This window comes from Ischnura elegans, chromosome 6, assembly GCF_921293095.1.
Source record: "Ischnura elegans chromosome 6, ioIscEleg1.1, whole genome shotgun sequence".
In the NCBI taxonomy this organism is placed as follows: Eukaryota; Metazoa; Arthropoda; class Insecta; order Odonata; family Coenagrionidae; genus Ischnura; species Ischnura elegans.
The window spans coordinates 123,874,190-123,902,159 of NC_060251.1; the positions used below are offsets into that span (position 1 = coordinate 123,874,190).

General features: G+C 42.1%; 1 protein-coding gene across 2 annotated transcripts in view; it reads left to right on the forward strand.

The window, feature by feature from the left end:
- LOC124160105 (ras-GEF domain-containing family member 1B-like) overlaps positions 1–27,970 on the forward strand; it is a 445,667-nt gene that overhangs the window by 25,092 nt on the left and 392,605 nt on the right. For both annotated transcript variants that reach the window (XM_046535849.1, XM_046535850.1), the window contains exon 3: positions 19,585–19,709. In XM_046535849.1, the coding sequence (XP_046391805.1) occupies positions 19,585–19,709 (125 nt within the window). The remainder of the gene's footprint in view (positions 1–19,584; positions 19,710–27,970) is intronic.

A 27,970-nucleotide genomic window follows, 5' to 3' on the forward strand; every position in this document is an offset into this window, starting at 1 on the left:
ACTCTTTTGGATCTCTGCATCGTTGATTCCGCATGCAAAGTCTCATCTTTTTCACAATCCCCGGTCCCCTTTCTCTCCGCTCACGACAAAGTTGCATTTTCCTACAAATTCAATACGCCTTGTCCGCTTCCGCCTAAAATTGTCTACCGCGATCTAAAAAAATTTGATGCAGTCCTATTTCGGGAAGACTTGATCTCTAGCGAATGGCAACACTTTTCAAAATTTACCTCCATTGATTCCAAACTGGAATACTTTACTTCTAACTTCTTGGAGTGTTTAAATCGTCATGCCCCTTGGCGAACTTGTAAACCTCGACGATTTTCCTCCCCATGGATAACAAATGATCTTAAACAAAATAATGAAGGAAAGAGATAAATCACGTAGGATCTTTATTCGTACAAGAAGCTCAACTGCCTACGCTGAGTTTATTGGATTACGCAATGAAGTAAAACGCTTTGTCACAGAAGCCAAGAGAAAAAAACGCTTTCACTACGCAGCCACATTTTCTAACTTGACTCACAAGGGGAGACCACGAAACTTGCTCCTCCTTTTTCAATGCCGTATTTTTTATGGCCTTTGGAACGGTGAACACATCCCTGAACTAGTAGTGGTTCCGTTGAATGGGCCTTAGTTTGGCCGTAATTAATTAATTTTCATGCGGTACTTTTCTTAAGCCGCATATAGTTCCATAATGTCGCCTTACCCTGCAAGCCAGGTAGGTGGGGTAGTGGTTATCGTTGACGGCTACCACCCGGGGGACCAGAGTTCGGGGCTCCGTGGTGACTGTATATTTTGTTGACTTCACCGTGATCATACGGTGTCAACTTTTTCGTTTATTTTAATTGCGACAAGCATAGACGTGAGGCTATTTTTTATCATCATAATGGCGTTTAGGTATTTAATCAGTGTCATTTCCAGCGCGGAGAAGTGAAGGCTCCACTTTCTACTCTCCTCAAAAACATACCGAAAGATTAGCGGGGGGCTAAAACAGTGGCTTTTTTTCGAAGAAATGACATTGTTGGTGGGCATCTTGTTATTATATTGTAAGGGCTACGGAAGATTTCGGGAAGCGGCGGGCACAAGACACATTTGGTGTAATTGTTGCTTTTAACCCTCTAGCAGGCACGACTGTTATTTCTACACAACCGGGCGAATGGCGTACTTTGCCCATGTCATGTGCATATATGATAACACTCGATTTTTGTTAAAATTAATCTTTATTTGTAGAAATTAATAAAATCTTGTACATATATAGGTGCAACAGATATAAAGGTACACAGGTGGTACACGGCCGGTCGCGCAGCGTAATTTATACGCCACGTGTGACGCGTTCCTCTTGCTGATCTGAAAAAATTAGCTACAATACCTCGAACTTTGAAAACTTGCAATATAGACAATCAAAGTACATTGTAGGAATACACGAGGCCATTATAGCCCAGAATGTACGTATGATGTTGCAATCCTTGGTTTTCGAAGATTGAAATATTTTATACGCCAGCACGCCCGGTCCAGGGTCATCAACTTTTATTTCATCCTATTTATTATTAATGGAAATTATATTTCGGGATGGTTGTTTTAGCACATAGGTACTGTGTTAGTAAACTCCCTTTGGAGTAAAGTGAATTACAAGTGTTCGAGAAATATGGCATTTTATAATCGTCTTGTGTTCTTAATAATTATGTCTGTACGTATGTTGCTGATCGCCGCCAGCCTTTAATGGCATGTGCTCTCGCAAGAGTGGTTTTCATTTTTAATGTAGAAGTTGATCAGTATAAGCAATGAAAAAATTAACATTTTGGCGAACACCTACCCTTGCTAGTGTAGTCGTCATATCTCCGTGTTTGAAATGACACTGCGTATATACCTAAACGCTATTAAGATGATAAAAAAATAGTCTCACGTCTATGCTTGTCGCAATTAAAATAAAAGAAAAAGTTGACGCCGTATGATCACAATGAAGTCAACAAAATATACAGACATCACGAAGCTCCAAACCCTTGTCCCTTGGGTGGTAGCCTTAAACGCTATCACTACCCCACTTGAAACGTCTGCTAAATGGCGCGATATCATGGAACTACACCTCGCTTGTGAAAAGTACCGCATGAAAATTAATTAATTACAGCCAAACTAAGGCCCATTCAACGGAACCACTACTAGTTCAGGCATGTGTTCACCATTCCGAAGACCATAAAAAATACGGCATTGAAAAAGGAGGAGCAAGTTTCGTGGTCTCCCCTTGTCAGCCAAACCAGATTTGGAAAGAACTGAGAAACCTTGGCCTTGTGCACCGACCTAAAAACAAACCTACACATAAATTCTCAATAAACGAACTAAACAAACATTTTGCGCACACTGCTACCTCTGAGGTAAATACTGCCTTAAATACATTTAATATCCTTGATGTAGTACCACTTATACCATATAAAGAAAATAGTTTCTATTTCCAATACGTCACGCCTGAAGCTCTACGAACAACATTGTCCATATCTGCTACCAATTTTGTTGGGATTGATGGCATTTCAGCTAAATTTATAGTCTTCTTTAACAGCAATTTTCCCTCAAATTCTTGATATTTTTAACATATCCTTAATGTCATCTGAATTTCCGGAGGTTTGGAAATCATCTCTTGTCACACCAATCAAAAAGGTAAAAAATCCTGTCACCCCTCGGGACTACTGCCCAATCTCTAATCTGTGTGCCCTCTCTAAATGCCTGGAAAGAATTGTCTCCAAGCAGGTCACCGATTACCTAAACCGGAATAACTTATATGACCCTTACCAATCTGGTTTTCGGAAAAATTTCTCCACGCAGTCAGCGCTACTAAAAGTCACGGACGACATCCGTCATGCAATTGATCTACAAGTGATCACTATTCTTGTCCTATTTGACTTTAGAAATGCTTTCGGTCTTGTTAATCATGCCCGACTTCTCCAAAAAATGAAAAACCTTAATTTTTCCTGCTCAACACTTAATTGGTTCCACTCATACCTAAATGGACGAAAACAAGCAGTCAAGGACCCTACTGGTAATACATCGGATTGGGCTAATCTTCACTGTGGAGTACCTCAGGGCTCAGGTCTTGGCCCTCTTTTATTTTCTCTCTACATCTGTGATCTCCCGAGCGGTATTGAACACTGTAAATACATGCTATATGATGACGAATCTACTACCATTGTTATAAGAATGAGTTGAATGATGCAATTGAGAAAGTAAATCAAGATGTTACAGCCACCAGCTCATGGGCTGTTGGTAACAACTTTGTTCTAAACTGTAACAAAACCAAATCAGTTATACCTGGTACCTCAAATCTACTCAGAGATTTGAATGTACTAAACGCTATACCGAAGATAACAGTTGGTGACACCGAAATACCATATTCAAATTGTGTTAAAAATCTGAGTGTCACATTGATGTGTAACTTGTCTTGGCAGAATCACGTGCAAGCCGTGTGCAATAGGGTTAATGTGATCCTCTACCAGCTTAAAACCCAAAAATACCTTCTGCCACCTCACACTCGCAAGCAGTTAGTGTCCTAGCTAATATTCCCTCACATCGATTATTGCTGCTTGGTCTATCAGGATCTAACTGAAGAGCACAATGCTAAGATTCAACGCTCATTAAATATGTGCGTTAGGTTTGTCTTTAATAAAAAAAAGGATGATCACATTTCCCCCTACTTCAACCGTCTTGGTTGGTTGAAAGCAAAAGCCAAAAGAAAGTACCTGCTTGGTATATACCTCTTCTCTCTTTTCAATACTGATCAGCCAAGCTACCTAAAGCTATTTTTTCGGTCAGAGATAAAACATCTCAAATCTTGACTAGAATGGCTCCAGATTTTCTCATCACCCCCCGACACAGAACCACCACCTATGAAAAATCATTTTCTGTTGTTGGAGAACGTCTGTGAAACAGCATTCCAAATAATGTAAAAGATTTTATGTCTCGGTCTTCTTTCAAGCAAAGATTTCTTCAATTCATCAAAACCCTCGAAAATGTATGACCTCGTTTTGTGCTCTTGTTTTATTTTCATTGTAATGTGTCTGCCTACTCCTGTGGTTACCATTTATAAATCGTTTTAGTTTACATAGAAGTGAGTTTGGTAGCAATAAGCGATGGTGCTAAAAAAACACCTGCAAACTCTTGCATAATGTGAAATACATAACATATCTCAGTTGCAATACCGTAAACCGGGACAACTTTGCCACTTTTTTTTTCTTTTTAACCGCATTCTTGTTAGTTCATGTACGGAAATGATTTATAACCATTTTAAGCCATTAGTCTTGGTCTTTCAAAATTTGTGAAAAAATGACAACTTAAGTAAAAGTTAATACGTAAAAAAATTGAAAATATAGTTGGCAAAGATTCTCTGGATCTGGGACAACTTTGCCAACGGAGTTATATATAGCGGAAACCTCAATAAAACAATGGAAAAAATAATTTTTCTTTGGAAAACTCTTTAATATAGAATGGTACACAAAGATACTCAAAACATTGAACGTGGAATGCAATGGTCATTCACCTAATTTTTCTTCTTTTTACAAGTCCCTCCAACATGATTTTGTGTGGAGGTGCTTGTAAGTGAACAGGTGTGATTTGTCCATGGTTTCTCCTGGGGCTACATTAATTTTCCGTCTTCTTCTCTATGGCGAACTTTTGTTTTGATTGGGACGACAGGCTTGAAGAAAATTAAAAAATGAATCACCTACTCTTGTAGGAGTGTCATTACGATCAGTTTTCTATGCATCCGGAATTCAAGACTAAACTTCTTCGGGATTGAGTGGCACGATGCCACATTTCTCGAACCTTGACATGATGTTTTAGTTCATTTTATTTTCTTCATCCAAAGCACTGATAAGTTTTGCCAAAAGTTTTGGAAATACACTCTTTTCGATAGTTTTATAACTATTAAAGTTCCACGATTTATGGTCTGTCAGTTTGGCTCTCCATTTATTTTTACAGGGAACGAATACTGAAATATCAAAGGGTTTCACATAAATGATTGGACGATGGCGTAAGAACACAAAACGAATCAATCGTCACTCAATGGCATTAAAAGGCATTCCAGTCAGCACAAACAAGCACATGTTCGAGTATCTCTTCTTCCTTATCCTTGCTCAATGCCGTATGGGGCCCTGGATTCTTTGAATGGCGACACTTCACCCTACTTTCAATTGTCCTATGTGGAATATTATACTTTTGGGCTGCTTTTCCACTGCTCAATTCATTATTAATCACTGCAGAGATAGCAAGTTGCAGCGTAGTGTCATCATAATTTCGATACCTTCGGCCTCCTAACTTGGTATTAAAGCGTCTTGGCATTTGAAAGGCCTATAAAACGAATATGAAAAACGCACCCTTAGGAAAAAGTGTGCTAGATTTGGAGAAATAACAAGATAGTCGGTTGGCAAAGTTGTCCCATTTCCACCAAGCTTCCTGGTGCAACATTGCCAAGTTAAATTATTAAACCTAAATACAACAAATATTTTACCATTTATTGCGATTATGAAAGTTAATTATATGCTCTATTGAACGATACCAGAAGTTTTTACTTACGTTTGAGTAAATGGGAAGGGCGAGACACTTAAATGGACTACCAAAATATTCAGTTTGGCCTGACAAAAACAAAACACTAATAAAGACCTGCAAAAAGCCCGTAAGAGTGCAAATGTGTTGAAAGGCTATCACTCAATATCTTGTCTGTGTGATGAAAACATAGGCTCCCTCTCGGATAATTAGGGAACTTAGTAGGGCACCAAACATAATATTTTTCAAAACCTGGCAAAGTTGTTCCGGTTTACGGTGCTATTAGCATGTTTAAAAATTTATGTTCATGCTATCGGAAAGTATTTACTGGTTTTCAAACTTGTTTAGTATGCATTTATTTATTCGTCATTGAGATTTCAACTATTTATAATTAATGTTTTATAATATTTACCTCGGGTTTGTTTGAAATCGAATGCCATATTTATTGGAGTAAATGATTTATCATTATTCATGTTCTATTTATTTAGTTATTTTTTATTTTTTCATGTTCTACCCTAAATCTTGTGATGGGTATATGTGCATTCTTAGTTTTTTTTGCTATGATTGATTAAGTTAACTTCAAGATTTCATTTCTATGCCCTGATGTGTTGGTTGTGCTGAATTCCATTCGGAAATATTTGATATATTTTGTAATCTCTTTTGTATGTAATATCCATTTTATGTTCATAATGGACAATTTGTCCAAGAACAATAAATATTATTATTATTATAAATACCTAGGATTCTTACAAGCAAGACGACTAGACCACTCTACGATAAAGCAAAAACTTAGAACTGAATTCCAAAATAGAATTAAGAAACTTGTTCGCACTGAATTAAACAGCAAAAACTTCACCAATTCAATTAATACCTTTGCCATCCCTCTCCTGACATACACTTTGGTATAATAAAATGGTCACAAACAGATCTAGACGACTTACCAAGAAAAATTCGGCCCCAAATGACAGAGGAAAATATGCTGCATAAAAACTCTAGTATAGAGAGGAGCACGTTGCCCAGAAAATTTGGTGGAAGGGGTATCGTAGACATAAAGAATCAGCACAGCGTAAAATGCAAAAGACTTACGAATGTTAGGAAGGAGAAGAAATGGAATGTAGAAGCTCTGAAGGGGAGTATGGGGAGGTAATATCAGGAACTTTTTGAAAATAGCACCCGAGAAATTGAAAGTTTAAAGACTATTGAGAAAATATGGGATAATATTAAAACTGGAATAGTCAAAGCGGCTGGGAAGTCAATGGTCTACGTTGACAGTAGAAGGATAAAGAACCGTGGATAACTGATAACATGATAAGGGAAATGGAGGAGAGGAGGAAGTGGAAGAACGTGGACAAAGAACAGGGCAAAAGAATGTATAGACAAATTAACAATCGGTTACGGCGTGAAAGGTAGGCTTGGTGGAAAAGGCAGTGTGAGGAAATGGAAAAGTTTCAGATTGAAGGGGAGGTTAGGCGCGTTGAACGCCAACGTTTAGTCGCTATCGGGCGGCAAAAGAGGGAAACCCATGTCGAAAATTAAGTCTAAAGATGTAAGGATACGAACCGATAGAGAAGACGTACAGAGTAGATGGATGGAATGCGTGAAGGGTTTATATGATGGAATGATCAGGCCAGAAATATTGACTTAATGGGAGGAAAGTGTAGTGGAGGAGGGTAATCTTGGGCCGGGGATCTTATGTCTACATCTACATAATACCCTGCGAGCCACCCCTAGGGTGTTTGGCAGGGGGTGATCAATCACCAGCATGCATTTGGACTCCCACATGTACACCACACGGTCCAAAAAACGTCACGCAAACGTCAAGAAACATGGAATAAGTTTTGCATAGGTTATTGGGCTACACTACAAGTCATGCAATCTATTTATGAGTTTTATCGCTGCCGTTATAATCTCTTATCGATCGTGGAAAAAAACATTCTGAATCTGTCTGTTCTACAATCTTCCTCTCCTATTTTATTTATATGATCTGATCTTCCGTAGTACGTTGGCGTCCGCAAGATATGGTTAACTTCGTTAGAAAATACACTGCTCTTGAATTTATCTAAAAGGTTTAGTCTACTTTTCAATCTACGGTCCGACAGAGATTCCCATCCGAGTTTATCTAACAATAAGATATCAGTTACGCTAACAAGACTATTGTAACGACCTTTCACATACCTGGCTGGTCTTCTTTGCACGCACGGAAAAAAAAGATTGGATTAAAACTATCAAACTGGTGTGATAGGGAGTATTTTTGTTAAATATACCTAAAGTTGGATGTAAATTATTAGGCGCTTGATTTATTTTACCAAACGCTCTTGATATATTTCATCAAACATTTTGATATTTCATAATCTGGTCAATTGCACGAAAGAGTTTGGTAAAAATAACCGAATTAATTTAATACGATTCTGAGTTTGGTAACTCTCTTTGAAGTTATGATTAATTTTACGAAGAAGATTGCTTGTTTGGTAAAAATTATCTAACTCTACATTGCTATGCAAATTTGGTTCGATAGAATTTAATAAGCGTTTTGTAATATATCGAACGGTCTGTCGTTCCTCTTTTGTTTTTACCAATGCACATTCGCAGTTGAAAGATTCTTAAACAGGCCTTCCATAAAAGATAGGTTGGTAGAAATGATTTTGTTTTCATTATTTTTGATGGCGATATTCATTTTTCTGTTTGTTCCTGCTTTAATTTGCAATGTTATCCGTAAGCTGGTGCATCAAAGACAATGATTGAATAGCATATTATCATGGATATTAAAGCTGTAAGGAAATGTTTGTATATTTCGACACATTAAAACTTTAATTAGAGATATTCCTGAGGTATAATCATTCGCGATCATGTTTAATAACATGTGATAAAAGTCGACATACCAGACCCAATCCATGCTAAGGATATCACCCAGCACGTTAAAGTCATCTCTATATCGATCTAAAAAGCCTGCAATTAAAGTTTACTTGCGGTTCTGCACTAGATATTCATATGGAGTAACTGCTTAATGCAATTGTGTGCACCAAGTATTCCTCTTATGCTTATAAACGGAAGCTGTAGTCACACCTTATTCACATTTCAAAACAAAGGTTGATTATTTAGAATAACAATATATTATGGCGTTTGAGTAATCTAAATTACGGCAACCGATTTAGGCTAGTTGTTAGAGTTCGTTGCTACCTCGCGGGGGACCCACGTTCTATGCTTCATGAAGGCGTATTATTTTTCCATTTTTTGTTTGTATTTCTTTTGCAGGAACTTACGTAAAACTCTTAATCACATTTGCACGCTTCGTCGGTTTTATTATCCTTTCGATTTTGATAGTTTTTATCGAACTGCTGTGGCCTTTTCGGTAACAATTACCAAATCAGTTTGATACAATTTATCAAACTGGTTTGGTAATTATTACTGAATTTTTCAATGTGCCATATGAACCCAATATTTTGATAAATTTCATCAGAAATCGATAGTTCTGACCAAACTTTTTTTCCGTGCGCGTTCTAACTCTGTTATTAAGCCTTTTTTATTTGCGGAATTCAAGAGGGCCATTCGTGATATGAAGGCTATGAAAGCAGTGGGTGTGGACAATATTCATGTGAGATGCGTAAGAATCTAGGGAGGGATAGTAAGAAAAGATTTTTCGAGCATGTTCGCAGGATCTATGAGGAGGGATGTTGGTCGGAGGATTTCGTGAAGACGGTTTTAATTTCGCTACCGAAAAGAGGAAAGCTCTGGAATGCGAAGATTTTAGGATCTTACATCTTTCTTGTCAACTCGTGATGCAATAGCAACAATGAGGTCCCGAGTGGGGAAGAACCTAGAATATGACCACGACGTGTATGCCTGCTGGATTTTGAGAAATCATTTGATAGAGTGAGCTGGGTAAAGTTAATGGATATTCTCAAGAAAGTTCGTGTAGTTGGAGAGATAGGCGACTGATTCGTAATCTCTCCATTGCCCAGACTGCGCAAGTGAGGGTAGCGAACGGAGAATATGGGTGGGCAAGCATGGGCCGAAGAGTGAGGCAAGGCTGTCCTTAATCGCCGCTGCTTTTGAACGTGTACGTTGAAGAGATGGTAAGGGAAGCGAGGGATCAGTTAGAAGCTGGAGTAAAGGTGGGAAGAATGATGTTCAAATCATTGAGATTCGCGGATGATCAGGCGTTGATTAGGCAGTCAGCGAAGGGGCTTCAGGCTTTCGTGGATGCGTTATGCGAGCGTTGCGAGGAATGTGGGATGAGGATTAATCACAAGAAGACCAAGGTTATGTGGTTTTGTGAAGCATCACGAGCGAGAAATGTGAGATTTAAGATTGAGGTGGGTGTTGAGAAACTTGAATAGGTTGAGCAGTTCAAATATTTAGGAAGTACGTTAGAGGAAAACGGATACAGTAGTAAGGACATCAGGAAGCGAATTGCAATGGCAAAGGAGACGTTCGTGAACAGGAAGGAGCTTCTGAGGGGATCGCTATGTTAGAATGCAAAGAAAAGATTAGTGAAGAATTTTATCTGGAGTGTAGCTCTCTACGGTGCGGAAACGAGGACACTGAGGAAAGATGACGAGAGAAGATTGGAGGTATTCGAGATGTGGGTATGGAGAAGAATGGAGAGGGTGAAATGGACGGAGAGGAAAAGGAACGACGAAGTGCTGGGTATGGTGGGAGAGGAGATACAGCTTTTAGATGAGATAGGGAGGAGACAGACGGTATGGATGGAGGGAGTACTTAGCGGGGAGGGTATGTTGAAAATGGTGTTTGAGGTTAGAATGTTAGGGAAACGAGAGAGGGGAAGGACAAGAATAGGATTTTTAGATGGATTGAATGGGAGTAAGCCTTACAGTGAATTGAAGAAGGCAGTGTTGCAAGGAAAGGGTAGCTCCCATATCACTTCTGTAGCGCTCCATGGAAACCTACAGTCACTTTCAAAATTCGGTCCCCACGGTCAGCGCCGGCAACTACGTTTTCCGCTGCGCTCGAACTTCGGGTATTGCTATTGCCTTCTGTGCCTTGAATGAGCCAGTTTGACTTACTCTCACCATCCGCTAAATCTTACCGAGGCATTCTTCTCTATTCCTAGATTCTTCGCGACCTCTCTGACTCCCGGTGCCAGAACACAAGCGAAGCATAAGTTCTCAGTCACGCGATTCTCACCGTGATAGTATTCTGAGACAGATGTCAGAGTAGTCTGGCTTGTACTAAAAAATACCGAGACGTATCTGCGTCGCAACGCACATATAAGGAAGAAACGAAAATCGGAATTTACGTCTGAAAGGGTATTCTAACAGTTGCCTCCAAAATAACATTCTAGTTATACCTTTAACATATTATTACCAAACACGATCAATGCATATTGTTCTATATATAAGTATTTTAGACAGGCGCATTCATCATTCCTAAGCATTTTCTTGGGATATATATTATCCTACAGATTTCTACGCGTCTCATCATACGAGAAATAAAAAATACTAATGTGCGCCAAATCACTACGTTTACTTCGTTATGATATTTATTACAGTTGTTACTAACATTTCCCTAAAATAATATTTAAATAATGATTTATGTATTCCAGGTATCAGTAAGTAATTAACACATTTCTTCGTGTTCATCGAAAGTTGGAATGTCTAAATAGTTATCATAAATATATTTTCGATAGATAAAAAACCTTCGGAAGTATTAATTACATGACTTGTTTGCCTCTTTCTTACAATTTTAAGGCACATTTAGCTTATGTTTTATCTTTCACCCTTTCACTGAGGGGTCAAACTAAGTCTTTCCCGTTTTTTGTTTCTTTTTTTCCTGCTGGAATTAGTCGTAATTGGCGCCTGGTGATATCATGCATGTCAATGTCCTCTACATTATTATGTGTAAGTGGTTTTGCACCAATAGTAGAACTTACACTCACGTAATGAATACCTTGTGGCAGTCTTACGGGTGAACCAAAACTGATCATTATGCTACAAACAAAAAACTACGCATGCATAGATTTCATGCGATATAAATATACCGTGTCGGGTACCTGATGACTATTTCTGCGCAATTAATAAAAACGATATGTATTAGCTACCAAATATAAAGATTGTGATGCAGCGATTTACGGTGCGGAAAATTAGACGACGACGAAATATGGACAAGAAAAGGATGAAGACATCCGAGATGTGAGTATAAAAAACAACGGAAAAGGTGAGATGGACGGAGAGGAAAAGAAATGTAGAAGTGCTATCCACAGAGGGGAGAGGTACGGGGGGGAGAGGGTTGAAGGTAAGGATATGGATAGAATGAAAGGGCCCTAATTCAATGGGCGTTAGTGTTAATTAAAGTGGTAAGTTCAAGTTGGGAGGGGCGCAGGCGGGGTGATTCGCAAAATCTTCCATGTACTCAAACTTAACCAGGATACCTTTAATAATACTCAAATATACTCCCTTTTTAATTTCATGAGGGCAGGTAAATTATGTTCTTCTATGACCACCATAAACGGTTAACATACAATTATAATTCCACGCTGACGTTGCTTGCTCTATTTTTTCTTAAAAAAAACACTGAACAATACTAATGTATGAGTATTCCCAAGATAGAAAAGGACAACACTTCCTACGACGCATTGTGGTGTAAAAGCCTGTCATTTTATTCAATGCCCATAAATATCTCGCTACTTCTTTCATTGAAACATTATAGTTATCTTAAAAGCAATTCAAACCAATCCGCTTTCTCATAGGAAAAATATAGTGCATGAATTCTCTCATAAAACAATTTCCTTGCCGTTAGCTTTGGCCAGGTTAAAAAAATAAAATACTTAATCTTATTTTCTATTTTGAGAATGTAAATAAGTTGCGGTATTCAAAATGTAGGCACCACTTGTGTTCCGAATAAACTTAAACTTGGGGAGTATCTGACATTTCACTTGTGAACAATGAAAAATGCCTGAAAATCCTTCGCCCTCAACATGGGTGGACGCGAGCATAGATGGTAGCCGCGAAGTAAACGACAGTATTAACATTGGCGTATATATTTTCGTATTTTTATCAAGACCATGTTGAGAAAAAAGTATTGGAGCATTATGCTCGAAATGTTCCGAAAACTTTATTTGTCCTATATGTGCTGTATAAGTTGACCAAACGATTCGGATGTCCCTCTCACTTCCTCTCACGATGTGTTACTGGCCAGAAAAATCCTTAAATTCTTCTCCGCTTTCTTCGGTGGTGGAATTGTTTGACTGTGGAGGGGAGGGTTCATCGGGGCCTTCATACATCTGAAATCGTTCTTGGGGCTCTTGGCGAGGGTTAAAGTAGTCAAATTGTACCATTTGCACAACCCGATCAAATCAAATCGGTCCCCAGCGGACAAGGAACGCGTAAGCAATACGCGAAGGTCGACTTCGGAAAATAACAGAGACGGCTGCGCCAGGTATGTGGACCGAATTTTGAAAGTGACTGTACCTTAATCTATAGAATACTATAATATGAATCGATAAATTTAAATAATGAAAATAGCGAGACTTAAAAGCACAAAATTAGGATCATATTAACTTCAACTTTGCATGCAACCGCAATGGCGGACGACAATGATTCACGTCTAGAGATGGGTCCTAAAGAACCGAACTGCTCAAAAGAAAAGACTGTTTAATGAAACGTGCCCATACTCAAATGCATGCAATTCGAAACCTTTAAAAATAAGTGCCACCAGTGAGTGGTTCACCCTCCCTAGGGTCGCCAATGCGCAACCCTTTCCTCGAGTCGCTACCCTGTCTGGCATCTCTCTTCGATGGCCTTCCTCCCGCAAACTGACTGCTTTGACTGCAATTTTAACTTTCACAACCACAAAATGCATGAAAAGAATGATTATATGCTACGTATTCTCGCCAATTGTACGATGAAGTACGTCTTTGAACCTTGTTTCTGCGATAAAAATTAACGTTTTTGTTTCAAATTTGTTAAAATGTGGTTGCGGACCGCAGGAAAATGGCAGCAACGCCTTGTAAATGGTAAGTTTGCGGGCTATTGAGAGTGTATCGAGCATGATTCGGCCGTCTCGTACCGCCCATTTCCACGCGGAGGCTTCAGTTACTTTACCAAAGTATCCTCTCAAGTATTCATCTACATCTACATAATACCCCACAAGCCGCCTAAAAGGCGTGTGGCAGGGGGTGTTAGGACACCAGCCGTTTACTGCTTAAAAAAAAAATTAAGTGCTCAAACGAAGTTGGGACTAGCGTTTATTAAAGTCCTTTATGGTTCGGGGGAAAAACGAATTCGCATATCTATCCGTTCGGCAAAACATCTCTCTTAATTTATCACTTCTATCGGACCTGGAAATATAGTGTGGCTCTAATATTATGTTCACTGTGTCGCTCTTAAAGATATCCATTCTCAATTGTTCAAGCAGTCGAAGCCTAGCGCGCAGCCTCCGAGTCTCCAACGGCTCCCAGCCTAACTCGCTTAACATCTGGGTAACACTGTCTGTTCACCCGTAGCAGTTTTTGACGAAACGCGCAGCCTTCCTTTGTATTTTATTCAGTTCGCGGATTAAGTCTTTCTGCACCGGATCCCATATGCTTGCTGCATATTCAAGGTGCGGTCGGACGAGAGCGAAATAGCACCTTTCCTTTACTTTCTCATCCGAAAATCTTCCCACAATACGCTTGACGAATCCTAATTTCTTCAGGGCTGTGCCGCAAATATTCTTTATATTTGTTCCCCACGTGAGGTTCGAGGTTATCGTAACTCCCAGGTACTTCACTTCGTCTGTTGCCTTTACATTAATGCCATCCACTGCATAAACGTGGTTAGAGTTGGACGAATTCCGCAAGAGATGTACCGCCATGCATTTGCTCAGATTAAGTTTGAGTCCCCACTCTTGGCTCCACAATTAAACGCTGTTTAAGTCAGATGATAGAATTTCATAGAGTGATCACTAATGTCGCGATAGATGACAGCGTCGTCAGCAAATAAACGTATTTTACTGCTAATGCGGGAGCAGAGATCATTAATGTATATAATGTACAACAGGGGGCCGATTACGCTTCCTTGTGGAACACCTGATGTAACGTTTACAACATCGGAGCTAATTCCGTCAAGAACAACTTTTTGTTTACGATCTCTGAGAAAGTCGCGTATCCAGTTTAAAACTGTTTCGTTTAATCCGCATGACTGTAATTTGTATAAAAGTTTGTTGTGAGGTACAGTGTCGAAAGCTTTCTTAAAATCTAGAAACAGTGCGTCAACTTGTCTTTTCGATTCAACAGATTTTATAACGTCGTGAAGAAAGAGCGCGAGCTGTGTTTCGCATGATCTACCTTTTCGGAATCCGTGCTGACAGTCATGGAGGAAGTTACGTCTGTCCAAGAAAGTCATGATATTGCTAACGACGATATGCTCAAGTATCTTGCCTATAATCGATGTTAATGAAATCGGACGGTAGTTGCCTGGGTCATGTCTGTTTCCCTTTTTGAATATGGGTGTAACGCTTGCAATTTTCCAGTCTGGCGGTAACTTCCCTTCGAAGAGTGACTTCTTGAATATGATCTCTAAATAAGGTGCCATCTGTGGAGCTAACTCCCTGAGGACACGCGCGGGTATTCCCTCCGGACCCGGAGATTTACTATTCTTAATCGATTGTAGTTGATTAGTTATCCCATCACGTTGTATAGATATTTCTTCCATCGATTCCTCAGTATATGGGATGTCTTAATTGAACTGAGTATCGTCAGTAGTGTATACACTTTCGAAGTGGAAATTTAAAGTGTTAGCTTTGTCAATATTTTCGGTGACAAGTTTACCATCTTTATCAAATAAAGAATCTACGGTTGAATGTTTTCCCTGGAGCTCTCTCGCGTACGACCAAAAGGATTTCGGATTTTCTTCGAGTAATTCACCGAGTACTTTTTTCTTAAACTTTCGCATTGCCGTTCGCATTGATTTCTTGGTCATTGAGCGTTGTGCAGCGTAACTTTCTTTAGCTTCAAGTTCCTTCGATTTATTCCGTGACGTGATGGATTTTCTGTACAAGTTGTATAGTTTTCTCTGTTTCATTAGTTCCCTTCTGACATCGTTATTGTACCAGCGAGGTTCTTCATTATCACATTTCAGTTTTTGCGGAACATGTTCGTTGATTCCTTGGCGCAGAATTTCTAGGAAGTGTTTCCATGTCGCATCTGTGCTTTGGTTCTTTGATGTAACTACGAATTTTTTGTAGTAGTCATTAAGCATCTCGCCAAATTTAGTGAAGTTGCATTTATCAAATAAGTAAATTTTGCGTTTAGGTTTTACGGCTGACACTACATCAGTTTTTAACGTTGCAAAGATTACTCGGTGATCGCTTATACCGTCAATAATATCGAGTTGTTTTATCAACTTAGGATGGTATTAATCCTGAGTATCCTCTCCTCACGTCAGTGTCTAGTTAAATCCGCTTTTCTGCCCACATCTACAGAATACCCTGCGATCCACTTCGGGTATTTGGCGGTGGGTTATCAATCTCCACGCTGCAGGAGGATTCCCTCATGCACACCACGGATGATGGAAATATCTGCGCGGAGATAAGTTGGTTTAGCTGCGATTTAGATCAAATTTAATCGAAAAACGGTTAATTTTTAATGAATAAGGCTTTTTCCATCTTACCACAGCACCGTTGTCCTCGTCCGTTTTCTTTCATATGCTCCTATCCCTTTCTTTCCTTACCTCTGAATTTATTTGGATGTTTACGCTTCCATTTGTGCAAGTTTCATAATTATACTATTTTTCAACTTGTTGCAAAGTTTTTCATGCTGGGAGGAATTGAAGGTAACTTTCGGATTCATAGCTGAGATTAAAGTCAGTAATCATTAACTTTATCAATATTAATCAAGAGAAGGCATAGGTACATTAGAAAAGAGAGAGGTAAACGCAAGGAATGAAATTGCACGAAATGTTCTTTCTTCTTCCTTCCTAGCCTTAAATTTTGAGCGTAGTAGTTATTCCGTAAAAGTTTCTAAGTAATGATCACAGGCTTTCCCGTCGTATAGAATCCTGGAAGGTTACTCGGGATTTCCATCGCGTCAGGTTCTCCATAACGACCGACGTTTCGATGCACAAGTCGTCATCTTTCCCAAGTCCGTATTTCAATGACCTCTCTTGCCAGCCTTATTGAAGTATTGGTTTAGAATAACATAAATATTGACGCAGGATACGCACTGAGCGCGTCATGGAAACCATTCCTGAGGAGCATTCTTGAAGAACTAGGATAAAGGCGGGAATTCCTCGGCCAACCGCGATTGTGTAAAAAAATCCATAAAAAAATAAAAAAAGAATATCAATTGTTATTTACAGAGGAAAGAGAAAGGAAAAGGAAACAAAAGACATCTGCTCTAGAATGACTCCATTGCTTGCCACCTTAAGAGTTTGGGTAGCTACCACATAACATACTACATAGGACTACACACATGCCATAGGTTATCACAAACATACCAAACGAACACAACGACACAATGGAGTCTTAAGGCCGTATCACACTAGCGACTGCGGCCGGCGCTGCGGCTGCGACCGCGACTGCGACTGGCCCGTCGACCAATCAGAGCGAGGCAGTCGACGCTGCGACTGCGACTCCGAAGAATAGCCGACCGGCTATTCTTCTGAGTCGCAGTCGCAGTCGCAGCCAATCAGAGAGCTCCATTTCAATCTCGCGCGCTTGCGGCAGACGTGTTTGTTTGTTTTGGTTACCGTAGCGAGGGAAGTTCAAGAAGGTTATAAGATAACGCTGAGATAATTTCGGATTTTTAAAGTGAAGATGGAAGCCCAGTATATTGGATATTGCACCCAAGTACACAGGTGAATGAAAATGAAGTACGTTTTAACATATTTTAGGAACATTTTCAACAATTGCTGCTCTCTTTCTATTCCTTGGGCTTTCGTAAACAAACAAGCCACAAGCAGAAACGTTCATACGTGCGCATGCGCGATCGTGGCGTCGGCCGCAATGTGTGATGGGGTGCAGTCGCAGCCGCAGCCGAAATCGCGGTCGCAGCGGCGGCCGCAGTCGCTAGTGTGATACGGCCTTTACGACTCACCAGCATCGCCCGACGCTCTCCGTGGCAGCCATGACGCCAATAGAACTAGATCCGCCCTTTTTAGCGAACGCGTTGCAGACCTGCACGCATTTTATTCCAAACATACCGAAGCAGCCAAAGCCTTGCCGCTCGCGGCAAACCGTCAAAAAAACGGGTACGCTCTAATACTCCACCATTAGATCGGCCCGGCTCACCACCGCCAGAACAGGGGTGCGTTTCGAATCACGCATCAACGCATGACCTTGATGCAGCCGTTCCGAAATTGCATCAAGGCATTGATGTGCTGATGTGTCATTGGGAACGGCTTGATGCGATGAAGTATTCCGCCATTCAAAATACCCTCAGGCACCAGTGCTGGGAGATAATTCGGGTGAAGCGATGACACAATGATTTATGTGCCGAAATTTAATATGTATGGTACCTATGATGACGAAAAACGATTAATTGATGCGTATATTAATACTTCATTGTATTCATTGCGATCTTTCGGAAGTTCCCAGTCGTAAATTGCCACTCTTATTTACTTAAATAGTGATAGACTGAGCGAATGGACGGGAATTTGTGCAGCTAACTCGAAAAACGGTCAACAAGGAAGCGTAGTGTATTGTATATCTCAGCCATCAGTGAGTTTTACCGGTCAAATTGTTTTGAAGAGATTATTTTTTAGATCAATAATACGTAGATTTAGCTGCTAGATATCAATTTGTGTTTTTCCGATAAGATATACGACTTGAAAACAATTTTTTTCATAAACATCGGGAACAAATACTTAAAACCTCGATAAAATTTTCACAAACGCTTTTTCATTCTGCATAAATAATGCTTAAAAATAAACTCCAAGACATTTTTATTAAAGTATTATACCGCTTAAAGTAGGTTTGTATGGAGCATGAAAGAGATGTTTCCCTGAGCTCTGTGCCTCATGCATTTATTGGTAATCTCAGACGATGCAAATATCCTGACTACTCGTATAGCACCTAGGTCCCTGTGACGTCACGTGGAGTGGCATCGCATGGGCGCCAATCTGGCCTTTTTTCAAATGAGGTTAAAATTGGCCATTGCCATTCGTCTAAATTGGGATTTCTAAAACAAAATAATTGGTATATTATGAATAAACTAATGGTGGGTAAGTAATCGCAGTCAATGCATTTCGTTTTCTTTGATGAAGGACACTACCCTATTGTTCGACCGTTTTTAACAAGTTTTGCACATTTTGAGAGAATTGTCTGAACAATGCATAGAGAATTTCTGAATCGTTTAACGGCGGAGAACACAGGCGTGCTCGACCTATTTTCTCCGTGGCGAAACTTTTTTTTTCGTCAGTTGATTTTATTTCCTGCGGCATTAATTCATTGCTTTCTTATCTCTTCGTTATCTGATTTTATTTATTATATTTTCCTCCATCGCCGTAGTGGGGAGGGAGCAAAGGGAAGTCATGGTGCTCGAAATATTTACGAGCGAATATCTCTCGAACCCGGGCCTAAGTGGAAGAAAACCGTGACACTTTTTCTACCTATAAAATAACATCGGCATCCAGATCCGGAACATCATTATCGAGATGTATCCTTGCTAGTATCGAGTCAAATAAGTCGCCAATACAATCCAATAACATATCACATGTTCTTTTTTATCACGTTGGGATGAGCTTATGTGCGAAGAAATCCTGTTATGTATCCATCATCGGTCTTCCTTTATGCTTTGTGCTCGCTTTAAAACTTAAACTTGTAACTTTATAGGTGCATGTAGAGTAAAAAATTGTCGACCTTTTCCAGTATCTCCAATTTGGTAATATTTCCTTTCAAATTGTAATTAGTTTCTCAGTTTAAATGTTTTTATATGTGAGGAATAGGCTGACATTGAGCAGGGTGTACTCTGCCAACCCCGGGAATTTCAAGGTGGCTACCATCCAAGTTCTGCTCGAGTCCAAACAAAAAAAGACCAACTCATGCGTGCCTAGTCCTCTTCTTACCTGAATTCCTTGTCCTCATTGTGACGACTACCTGTAACTTTGTTTTGTTTTTTGGTGCCAGGTGACGAGCCTATTGTTGGAGGCGGAGCGGCGCAAGCTGTGTGTGCTGCAGCGGGAGTGGGAGGGCGGAGCGGCGGGTGCCGGCGTCGAGGCCCGGGCGGAGCAGGAGCTGCTTGCAGCCATTGCGTGAGTCTCTCCTCATTGCATCTGAGGATTCGCCGAAAGAATTGCGTCGCGCCTTTAAATCAAAAATCGTCACCACCAGCCACGTATCTCCACTTCTCATGTATAAACACACGACAATACAAGCGATTGTCAGATAAAATGGAACTCCCCAATGTTTTCTCCCGTGGATCACAAAGTCATATCAGAGCTGATAATAAAAGGGGAACTAGTGATTGGCGATTTTGTGTGACACCTGATGCACTAGTAGCCGATTTACCTATCGGTGGACGTATTGATCACGCTAATTACTTTATCGTCGCTCTAACCTAGGGTATTTAATCATCGATAGTAGTCCTAGACTGTAAACAAAATTTGTTACCATTTAATGTGGCGAATGTCACCAAAGCTGCGGAGACAGCTTCTCTTCAACTCGTCATCCCAATACCAGCCAATCATTCGAAGGACATCTCAAGTGTACACAGCAACCATTGGGTGACGTGGAAAAACACAACTTCGCATGACCAACGATGGATGCCATTTTCATAGCGAGAATGGCGGTATTGATACCACATCTGGGTCGTAACATGACAAATCATCATTATCGGCATGGTAACACTGTAATCACAGATTTTTTTGAAAGATAACGCGGAAGTTAGTTAAGTATATGTGCCAAGTAAGAGTGGCCAGTAGTAGTAGTAAGAGGCGTTTGAGGGGAGGGGAGGTGGGTTATAGGCGCAGGGGGAGGGATTTGCGTTATGAATTTTAGGAAGAATATGAAAATGATAAATGATAAATGAAGAGCAAACTTAGTGCATGTCCACAGTAATTTTATTTGGTACGACGCGTTTCAGCGACCTTACTTCGCTATCATCAGGTACAAAATGCCATATTTTCGTCAAGCAGTCTTATATATATACAATCATGCAAATGGGAGGGATATATATTTATGAGTCGGCGGAAGTAGGAGAGGGTTTGGGGGGTAAAGGATGGGGGAAGGGGGTGGTGAGGTGTTTGGGATACGTAAGGATTTGGGGTTCGGTTGAAGGTTTGAGAGGGGGGAGGGCTAACAACGGGGAATGACTCAGGAACTCAATGTCATTCAAAAGATTTTCCTTGCGTTTTCTCCTCCTGGTAATTTCCCATTGCTCGAGTGCGTCGAGCCGACGTCCTTTTCCTTCGAAGGCCAGTATTTTAGATTGGAAACTGCATGAATGAAATTTTCTTTACTTACGCCTTATGAACCGTTAATATAAAAGTTTTACTATGTAATTTTGATTGTAATAACATTTTTATACCATATACCGCCTAATGACTCCAAATGTCATTGACATTTAGTTACATGATTACCACAAAAATCGCAGAAACTTTTTAATTCAGGCGTTACCGGGTTAATGTGAATACACGTCTCCTATATACAACAAAGAAAACCCCAATTCTCTATCTCTTCTAGTTGTTCCGCAATTGAGTGGTATGTGAACTCACGCAGAGAGAAAAAACGATCGGCTTCGGTCGCCAAGAGCGGCTCCCAGCCGTCACTACCATAACGCCTAAACTTCGTAATTCAGAATAAAATCGTTGGTACTCTGGGTGTATGCAAATCTATTGACTGCGTTACAAACGAAGACCCATGCACCAACTCAGAAAAATTACGGCAGCCGACATTCCCGGTCCCGTCCCGATACCCATTCTCAAGGACAAACTAGTACAGTTTAGTTACACCATGTATTAATCAATAGCGGCTGCTCCAATTTTAATCACATTAGACTTGTTATAACAAAATAAAATTATCGGTATCGTATAAAGACAGATTTTTCGACCTCATTGGCCCTCTTTAGGGCCTCTCCACATTTACACGCAGTTTCATACACCACTTGCTCGCAAACAACATTGGCCCCCTTCAGGGGTCTTTTACACACATATACACACACGTTAGGTACACTCACTCGGCAAAGGCGTCTGGGGGAGGCGGGTGCAATCCCCAGGTGGCGCTTTGGCCGTTCTTACACCCGGTCGTTCTCGGTCGGCAACCCCAAGGCTGAGGGCAACCTCAGTGCACGTCTTGGGGGACCCGCCGGGTCCCCACGCTAGGGTTCCATGATCACATCACACTTACGCTAACATGACAACTCATTCACCATTATGGACGACGACGACCACAGTTCTCTCGAGCCATTTGAAACTGACTCTCCTGCCTCACCTGAAAACGCATCAGGACCACTCGAGCCAATTGATAAGGACCCCCTCTGGCCCTGCTTAGCGAAAGCTTCAGGACTTTTTCCTTAAGCAAGCTGCAGCCGCCAAGGCCATGCCCCCAGCACCCGGTGCCTTTGTACCGGTGCAATCCAAAAAGAGAAAGCCGAATTCGCCAATTGATCGCCCCAGGACACCGCCGACATGCCAGCAACCAATCACTGCCGACGTCAACCCCTTCGCGCCCATTGCCCCCGCCGACGAGCATGAGGACGACATGGAGGAGGAACAGCCAGAGGAGGATAGTGTCGCGGATAGCCGGTCAAAAATACCACCCATTTTTATAACGGACACTACCAAGTGGACAACAAAATGGCGCCTAATCAAAGCTGCCTGTCAGTTCCCACCGGTTGCTACACTGCGTAGCAAAGACATCATGCTTAAGTGCCAGAGAATAGACGATTTTCGCGCAACTAAGGCGCTAGCAGCGAACAACATCCCGCACTACAGCTATCAACTAAAAGAGGATAAGAAACAGCACTTTATTCTTAAGGGGCTGCCCGTAGATTCACCGCCAGAATTAATCAAGCACGAGCTTCAATCAAAGGGAGTTAACACCGATCACATCCACCAACTTCACTCTTCTCACCTATCTCCGGCAGAGAATAGAATAAGAAGCCAGCTGCGACAGAACGACCTGCAAGCTAAACTCCCCCAAATTCCACTTAGGCCACTGCCTATGTTTCAGATTCGCTTAGACCGCCCAGATCAAAAAAGGCACTTCACAGCATTAATAGTATGCTAGGACTAAGCGCCAAAGTAATTCCCTATCGCCAGGCTCAGGGGCCAATCCAATGCCGTCGCTGCCAGGCCTTCGGCCATTCCCACAAAGCCTGCAACTTGGAAGTTCGGTGTTTTAAATGCGCCGGCAACCACCGTGGCACCGAATGCACAAAATCCAGGGACGAGCCGGGTAAATGTGCTTACTGCTCAGGAGCGCACATTGCAACGTACCGGGGCTACCCAAGTACATGGAACTTGCGCTCATGTTAAAACTCAAAAATTCACCGCCAGTCGAAACCACCGAAGCCCCACCACTGGATGCTAACCACTTTCCCTCGCCTCCCACGACCAACGCCTGGATAAGACGCTCCACAACCATCCGCTCAACCGCCGCGGCAGAACAGTCTCCTGAACCCCAATCTACGCCAACTCAATCATCTACTCCACCTTCATCTCCCACAACAGCCCCATCCTCTACTCCAGCTCCATCAGTTCCACCGAACCCCGCACCTACGGCCAGTAATGTAACCCGTAATCAACGGCCGCCACGACCTAGCCAAACGCAGCCACCACCGCCACGACTAAGCCAGCCAACCCCGGCACCAACCAACTCGAGCGAGACCTGGAAGAGCCAATTAAAATCCTGGCTCTCAGGCCTTATTCGCAAAATAATCAATCCCCAAGAGGGAAAGAGCAGAATGGACATCCTCATCGAGGAAGTTATAGCCGGCGCCATGGTTCTCCTCAATGGCTTATAAAACGAAAACACTCAGCCACCTCAAAATTCTGTCGTGGAACATCGGAAGCCTAAAACCCAAGAAGGGTGAACTTTTGCGCCTAATTCAGGACAACCAACCCGATATCATCCTACTCCAAGAAACCTGGCTAAAATCAAACGATCCGTTCTGCGTACCGAATTACTCCATACGACGCAAGGAACGAGAAGAAGGGAAAGGCGGAGGAGTAATGTTAATATACAAGAAATCACTCCTTGAAACCCCACTCATCGCCCGAGAAACTGAAATTCTGGAGATGATTGGTTCTAAATTTTCCACCTCTACTGGCGAACTGCACGTCTGGAGCGCGTACGTGCCACCAAAACACCACGGGATAAAGAAGAAAGACTTGGACGCCTTGCAAACTTTACTTAAAAACACCTCTGTCGTTGGAGGTGATTTCAATTCCAAGCACATTGCATGGGGTTGCAAAACTACGAATCCCAAAGGCAAATATCTACATCACGCGGAGCACACCTTCCCTTTTACTGTCCTTCCTCCACCGAACCCTACACACGTCACCGCCAATCCCAATCACCCATCCGATATCCTAGACCTGTTCCTTACAAATAACCTATCTCCGTTTCTCTTACCCGCAACTCTTCCTCAAATGGCCTCAGACCACCTCCCAATATTGCTCACCCTACCTCTCTCTCATCCCTCTGTCATATCCCCTCCTGTTGTGAACTGGGACAAATTTGTAGTTTCAGCGTCTAAAATTGTTCTACCGGATCCGCGATTCGGCACGTCAACGGACGACATTGAAGACCATATCACGCTGCTTACCTCAAGCCTCAATTACTGCATTAAAGAAGCCTCACACACCCCAAAGCCGAAACCACCAGTCGACCTGTCACTCCCCCTGCCATCCTTCAACTGATGAAGCGGAGAAACAATGCTCTGCTTTGCTGGCGCCAAACTAATAACCCCATCACAAGAAACCTTTATCGAGCACTCCGAAATCGAGTGACCTCTGCCATACGTGCCCACCGCCAAAAAACCTGGGACGTCAGAATCAAAGACCTGAGCCTCAAAGATCATTCCGTATGGCAGCTGGCGTGGTTTGTAAAACCGGAAAACGCCATCACCACCGGTACAATTCGGCAACATGCTTGCAGTTACCGACGCCCAGAAGGCCGAACAGTTTGCCATACAACTAGCGGAAACCTTCCGAGATTCCAACCACTCCGATGCAGCGGAAGAATGCATGAACTCATCTGCTTCTCTCCGACTCTGCCCCACTCCTCCATTCCCGCCGGTCTCTCCCTCGGAACTTGACGACATAATCCAGAAGTTACCAAAGAAGAAAGCCCCCGGCCCAGACAATTTCTCCAACCAACTAGTCAAGCAACTTACTCCCAACTTCCACTTGTTCCTCCGTCATCTGATAAACACCTGCTTCAAACTGTCATACTTTCCAAAACCATGGAAATCCGCCAAGGTCATTCCTCTCAAAAAATCTGGAAAATCCCCGTAAGATCCCGACAACTTCCGGCCAATCAGTCTGCTGTCAACTTTTGGCAAAATCCTAGAAAAAACCATCCTGAATCGGCTACTACCGGAGATCATGGACAACAATTTCATCCGAAATGAACAAACGGGTTTCAGGAAGGCGCACTCAACAACGCACCAGATCACGAGAATAGTCGAAAGCATTCAACTGAGCTTCATCATCAATAAATACGTGGTCGGCGCATTCCTCGACCAATCCAAGGCCTTCGACCGTGTCTGGCACGAGGGACTACTCCATAAACTTTACTCCTCATCTATTTCAACCTACCTAACCAAATTCATTCAATCTTACCTCTCGGACCGAACCTTCTTCTCCATAGTTAACCACTCCCAATCCGTACTGCACCCTATCTCTTCCGGCGTACCACAAGGCTCCATATTGTCCCCCACCCTATTCCAAATCTATATTAATGACCTGCCATCCCATCCCAAGACCGAAAGATACCTCTACGCCGACGACCTTGCAATCCTTTCGAAGTCCTTCGACCCAGACACGGCCGCAGAGCACGTTCAGGACCATCTTGATGACGTTGAGGAATGGATGAAGACTTGGAAACTTCACCTCAACCCGATGAAAAGCCAGGTCATCCAGTTCGCCAGGAAAAAGAAAAGAACACTTTCTTCACCCATCTACTACGGGAGAACGCGGATAAAACGCAGTGCAACAGTTAAATTCCTTGGAGTTACTCTCGACGAAAAATTAACCTGGCAAGCGAATACCACGGCTTCCGTTAACAAGGCAAAAGGCGCAGCTGCAGCCATACACCCTCTCCTCAAAAGTCCACACCTAGCACTGGAAACGAAAAAAGTCCTTTACACTGCAATGATCAGACCGATCATCACATACGGCTACCCCGCTTGGGGCTCAATTGCTAAAACCCACTTAAACAGGCTCGAGGTCCTTTAGAACCGGGCTTTGAGAACAATCACAGGCGCACCATGGTTCGTCCGCAACACCTATATACACGACCTACATATTAAGACCATACCACAATTCCTACACGACATCGCAACAGCCTTCGAAGACTCCCTACACAGAACACACAACGATCTCCTCACACCAATCTGGCCATACCAAGACAACCCACACATTAAGTACCACCGATCTAGAAGAGCCCTTACACACCCTACACAATAACACACTAAATGACCATCTAACTACATAACCGCCAAAAAACAAAAAAATGCCGAAAAGCGATTACCAGCTTTAGCTGAATATCGAGCTATTTACTGCTAACTCAGTTACCACAAATGCGATGCGATGCGATAAAATTATCAAAACTACAAAAATAAGATTAACAAAGAATTTTCAGAAAGACATTTACTTTATTCAATCAATGTATGCATTCGGATTTATTCTCTCGAATCAAGCACATTCTAATGGGCAGTATGTATGGATACATGAATTTTTAAACTCCTTGGATGTGCCTGCTTTCCATGCAACATTTACAGATTATAAGGTTGGTCATTATGCTGCGAAACCAAAAACATCCATAAGTATGCCCTGGAACGCGTTTGGTGAAAAAATTATGATCAGTGTGATCCACGCGCCTTTATTCAAAGAAAAATTCAAAGATGAGGAAGTTCTCATACCGAGGATTCCCATGATCCCAACAGACGACTTCGACATTACTTCAACATTATTCAATTTCCAAATCATTTTACATTCGCGATGACGGTTCACAAATCACAAGGCCAATCATAAAGTGTTTGTGGTCTGAATTTGATGAAACGGTGTGTTGGGTATTTCCCCCCCACCCCTGCGGCGAGTGTGTCGCCCTCGGGATTTTCCAAGGCCCGGCGAAGTCCCTTTCGGCCCCCTTTCTCTTGGTCTCCGCCAAGGGGACTCGACTCACACCCTTTTGGAGTGAGAGAGTGCCGTTACTTGAGGGTCAGTACCCTTTTACCCTAGCATCGATGCCCTCGCCGACGGCGTGGGTGTTTGTCAGTGTTTCACCAAAGCCGGGAGCGGGTGGACGCGGAGTGTTCGGCGTGCGCTTCCCCGCGAGTTGTGCGCGAATAAAACAAATTCGATTGAAGGTGTCCTCGCCTTTCATTTCATCATAACCCGGGGCACACGTCCCCGCGCGCACTTCTTCTGCGCCACCTTCGGGCCGGATTGCGCGAACATTTTTGGTCCTTCGGGCCGGATCACACGAGTGATCGGCATTCATAATTGGAATCTTTGTGCATCGGCGCAAGATTATTTCATCGCGAGGCATCTCCCGGCAAACACTCAAATCGGGGTCTTCAGAGCAGAGGACCATCAATACTATTCATCAATCAGCATCTCCAGAGAGGTGCCATCCAACCAGCGGAGGACACATCAGTCACCGCAGCGGCATTGGCGCACCAGCAGCGCAGCATTACTACGCAGCCATCGCAGCACAAGGTAGGCAGTGAGTGCATACCCTTTCCGGTCATTTCCCCACTGCTAATTGACCCATTAAGGCACGTTTCTCAGAGCGATGGCAGAGAAAATTAAAGAATTGATTGCAAAACGAGGGCAAATCAAGGCTAGAGTCACTAGATTCAAGAATGTTGTGGAAAGTGTTGAGATTCCTGATGGAATCCATCAATTGCGTCTCCACTTGGAGAAATTTAAGGATTGTTGGCAGGCCTTTGAAGATGTACAATCAGAAATCGAATTATTGAATGCGGAAAGCGACGGAGAGTGGGAGGAATTCGGGGACGCGTATTTCGATGCCGTCTCAAAGGCCGAACGAATAATTCAATCACCCACCACAAATAATTCAAAAGAAAATGGCCACGATGTTGCTCCCGTGAAGCTCCCGCAAATAAATCTACCAATTTTTCATGGGGCGTATGATGAATGGGTGACATTCTATGACACTTTCAACAGCCTCATTCATGAGAATGTGTCACTATCAGGAATTCAAAAATTCCATTATTTGAGATCAACCCTCCGTGGAGAAGCGCTGCAAGTAATAGCCTCTCTCGCCACCTCCGAGCAGAATTACAGCATCGCGTGGGGTCTATTAAGGCAGCGCTTTGAAAACA